Source organism: Sphaeroforma arctica, assembly GCF_001186125.1.
Source record: "Sphaeroforma arctica JP610 unplaced genomic scaffold supercont1.69, whole genome shotgun sequence".
Taxonomy (NCBI): domain Eukaryota; class Ichthyosporea; order Ichthyophonida; genus Sphaeroforma; species Sphaeroforma arctica.
The window spans coordinates 11,574-16,330 of record NW_014040489.1 but is presented as its reverse complement, the minus strand read 5'-3'; the positions used below and the strand labels follow the sequence as shown (position 1 = coordinate 16,330).

The 4,757-nt window shown below is 40.3% G+C and overlaps 1 protein-coding gene across 1 annotated transcript; it reads right to left on the bottom strand.

The window, feature by feature from the left end:
- Positions 1-449: 449 nt before the first annotated feature.
- On the bottom strand, positions 450-3,964 carry SARC_01677 (hypothetical protein; the record flags this gene model as incomplete). The annotated part of the gene is made up of 6 exons (XM_014304578.1): positions 3,848-3,964; positions 2,965-3,321; positions 1,921-2,077; positions 1,368-1,447; positions 866-958; positions 450-455 (listed from the first exon to the last, which is right to left on the bottom strand). Exons 1-6 carry the CDS (start codon positions 3,875-3,877, stop codon positions 450-452), a joined length of 723 nt encoding a protein of 240 aa, XP_014160053.1. The 5' UTR covers positions 3,878-3,964.
- Between the last annotated feature and the right edge of the window lie 793 nt (positions 3,965-4,757).

Genomic DNA, 4,757 nt, shown 5'->3' with positions numbered 1-4,757 from the left:
TCTCCGACTCAGAATGGTACAAACACATACACATACATACACACATACACACACATATACATATACATCTACATATACATACACACACATATACATATACATATGCATATGCATATGCATACACATATGCATATACATATACATATCGGAAATTTAATTGGCGAGAACAGTGTGTACTGGAGTGGCGCCGATTTTCTGAACATTACACAAGCACCGTGCATTGGCGAGTATGTGGGTCGAGGTGTGTGTGCGGACTCGTAATTTATTTATAAATACATAGTACGTATCTATAGATGGAACATCGTATTTATAGATAGAACATCGTATTTATAAATAGAACATCGTATTTATAAATAGAACATCTGATTTATAAATAGAACATCTTATTTATGAATATAACATAGCGAGTCCAGTACGTTGAGGACCGCATGCGCAGCGCTTGTTTGACCTTACCACTGCAACAACAGGCGATATGACAGAAGAATGGTAATAAGTGAACTACAGCTGACAGAAGAACACATACGACTGAGATACCAGTCAAAGTTACTTACACGCACAGTGGCGTTGCAGGAGAGGCTATACACACATGAGTGGACCTGAAGTGTGGCTATTTTGCACTCTAGCAGGCTCTTCCCTATATCGTTTTTCAACTGTGTGAAGTAGTGTGTTTGAACTACATCCTAGTAGATGAATTTTCGTATGCATACATGTCTGTTACAAAAACTATGGAGACACTGCGCATATATATCCACCCACACACCTCCACATACACACACACACATACATACATACATACATATATATATATATATATAAATATATATATATAACAGTACATACCAAATGTTGCGTGCGTAGAACATACCGGTGGTGCAGCTACTCTTCCCTTAGGAGCAGCGGCTGTCTTGGTCTCTGCTGGAGCTGGCATTGCAGGTGGGTCTTTGGTAGGTATAGCTTTCTGCTGAGGTGGACAGGACAATCCACACATTAACGCACACTCACACTAATTGAAACCAGACATGACCATGAAACCGCAAAGATTAAGGCGAGAATGGAGGAGAGCAGCACAACAGCATGGACTACAAGCGTGCGGTTAAGTGATAGGACACAAACACATCGGCAACGAAGCGAACGGGTGATGAGATGCAGAGGAGAAGAATGTCCATATCACACGCCAACAAGAGAAAAAAAATCTCACACCCTCGAGAAGCCCTTTACAAGCACAAGTCTGCAAGAAGCATATATCGCACGAGCGAGAGATAGAAACCAAAACATTGATACAAGTCACACTACCACATTTATAACTCAGTGCTTCTTTCCATTGCCAATTACTATCATTAACCATATCAGCCATTACACACACTTACTTTCGATGCAACAGCGGGAGTGGCTTTAATGGGCTCTCGCGGGGCAACCGGCCGACTCGCATTAGCCGACGATTTGACACCTACAAATGACAGATAGGTGAATACGTATTAACATATTATACACGTCAGATTGAGTAATACATATTTACTCAATACAAATGGCAGATGGGTGAATATGTTTAAACACATTGCAAATGTTAGATAAAGTAACACATATTAGCTCAGTATGTATGACAGATAGGTGGATATGTATCAACACATACATGTCAGATAAGGAAATAAATATTAACCAATAGTACTAGCAATCATCACACACTCTCACACACCTGTGTACTGTTGCAACACATATACACCAAAGACCTTATTCACCACGCACACCCACTCACACTCACACACCCGTGTACTGTTGCAGCAGTGCATGATTTTGTCCGGGCAAAACCTCTAGGTTTATCACACACTCCCACTCACCCGTGCACCAATAACATTGGTGCTGGACGTTGTCCTATTTCAGTTTTGTCCAAAACCCATAGCCTTATCGCACACTCCCACTCACCTGTACACTTATCGCAATAGTCTTTGATTTTGTCCTGTTTGAGTTTGTCCAGATCGCTGAGGTACGGGGCCATGGGCCGGTCACCCGCCACTCGCTGCATTGCACCCAAAGCCTCGTACGCTGCCTCACGCACAGGAGCCGCGCTGTCTGATGTTACCTGTGTGGGGTAAAGGACAGGGTTAGGTATCTATATATACACACACACATATATATACATACCTATATCTATATACATACACACATACATACATATATCTACATACATACATACATACATACATACATACATACATACATACATACATACATACACACACACACACTATATATATATATATATAATATATATATATATATATATATATATACATAGACAGACATATACATACATACACACACTTATATATATATATATGTATATGTATATGTATATATATATATGCACACACACACGCACACATATGCACACACACATATATATATATATATTGTGATCGGCGTAGGGCCCTAGGAACCGTAGTATCGAACTTTGGAGTAGAAAATTATTGACATTTGAAATTATCAAATTCTGAGAACCAATATTTACATTGACACATTATTAATATATATATCTGGGTCCAGAATTTTACACTAATCTTTCACCAACTCTTGATAACCTTACCATTAAAATAATTGTTTGTCTAACTTGCATGAATTTCCTGTTCACGATATATATATATAAATAATATGTATCATATATATATATATATATATATATATATATCAATATATATATATATATATAGATATAGATATTATAGATAGATATACATATAAATATATATATATATAAATAAATAAAAACAGGTGTACCACTTGCTTACTAAAAAATGAACAGGTGTACGATTTGCAAACTAAATCCTGACGCGTTTTGTACAGTTCGACACTTTTGACACAACACCCACACCAACACATCCATTTACCCCAACACACAAACACCTCCCCACTCATCACGTGCTACTATTTACTTTTAAGTCGAGTGATACGTACACCCCACCGCAGTACCTTGATAATCAGCTCTGCCAGTTGTTTGATCAGTGACTTGTTGAGAATCTTCAGAGTGGTCTGTGTGATCGCAAACGCAGTCACCACAAGCGTTTCCTTCCGTATCGACGGGTTCTTATCCGTGATAAACGGCAGCAATTCGGGTGCGATCGAGTCCAAACTCACTGTCTTCAGGACAGCCTTGGCAGCTTCATTTAGGGCTGTGAGGACGGTTGCTTTCTTCTCTTTCATACGCTTGAGTATGGGTGGTAGAACATGTATCGCTTGTGTACCGAACTGCGCCTTTGTTCCGTTGGCGATGTGGGCTATGCAGCCTGCTGCTTCGATGCACACGTGCACGTTGACATCCAGGATAAGCTGTAGAGTGGGTAGTCATGCAGGGTGTGCGTATGGGTGGTAGTCATGCAGGTTGTACATAAGTGTATGAGAGCCTCTACCAGCCAATCGCATGGCTATGTACGCGCAGATAGGAATATAAGGGAGGCTGCAGGTTCAACTGAACACGGATATGTGATCTGGAATACTGGGAGAAGACTGAGACACACGTTTCACCAGGCCATTCAGTAGTCCGTACACGTCCAGTTGTTGTCCCTGGTGGGTCCGTGTGTATATTTATACCTAAATTATACCTATACATTGCGTTTCGTCATGCACAGACACAGTCACAGTCACAGACACAGACACATACACATACACATACACATACACATACACAGACACAGACACAGACATATATATATATTGTGATATACATATATGTATATATATACATCTACCACGGCTCGTATCTCTCGCATCCACACAATACACCAGCATTCATCCAGCCAATACACTACACTGATAGCGAGGGTGGGCGGCCTTGTACACACTCCCCCACCCACACCTTCGCGAGTTTCTGCAGGAGCGTGTGCATCTCTGGGCCAAATGTGAGTTTGGGGTGGTCCGTGATCGTCTTGAGTTCGGACAGCGCTTCTTTTCGCGGCAGCCAGGCCTTGAGTACCTGCACAGTGTGCGTGGCAGGTGTGTTGCATCGTGTGTGTGTTAGCCTACCAAATGACGCTACTGCGTACGCGAATGTCAGCAGGACGCCCCAGAGCTAGATTTTAGGGAGGGTTTTTTAGGTTTCGGGGTTCTTGTCTGTGTTTTAGGGTTTGCAGGGTTTGATGTCAGCAATAAGCTGACAGATATATTTCACAAGCGGACGGGAATTCCCGATGGTACTACTCATTCCAATGGCACAAAAACACACCGCGGCGAGGCCATAGTGTAATCCAACATCAGCACTACGAGCAGTGTGGCCAGAGGTGATATCACAACTTTGTATTCAGCCGCTACAAACAGTAGACATAAGTATAACGTGTGAGCTTTGTATAGCTACGATTGTCAAACAGATAGGAACCCCACAACTTAGCGTTTAACGGGCCCGATAGTCTACCCCTGCGTCACTGACTGACAAATACAAATTCACGCACACACACACACACATATATATATATATATACATATACGCAAACGCAAACGCACACGCACACGCACACGCACTCGCACACACACACGCAAACACATATATACATATACATATATATACTTATACATACATATATACATTTGTATACATATACACTACATATACATATACATACATACATATATATATATATATATACATATACATATATATGTATATATTCATGTACATGGAACATATATACATATACATATACATGTATATATATAATATATATATATATATATATATATATATGCGGATAAATATATAAATACATACATAC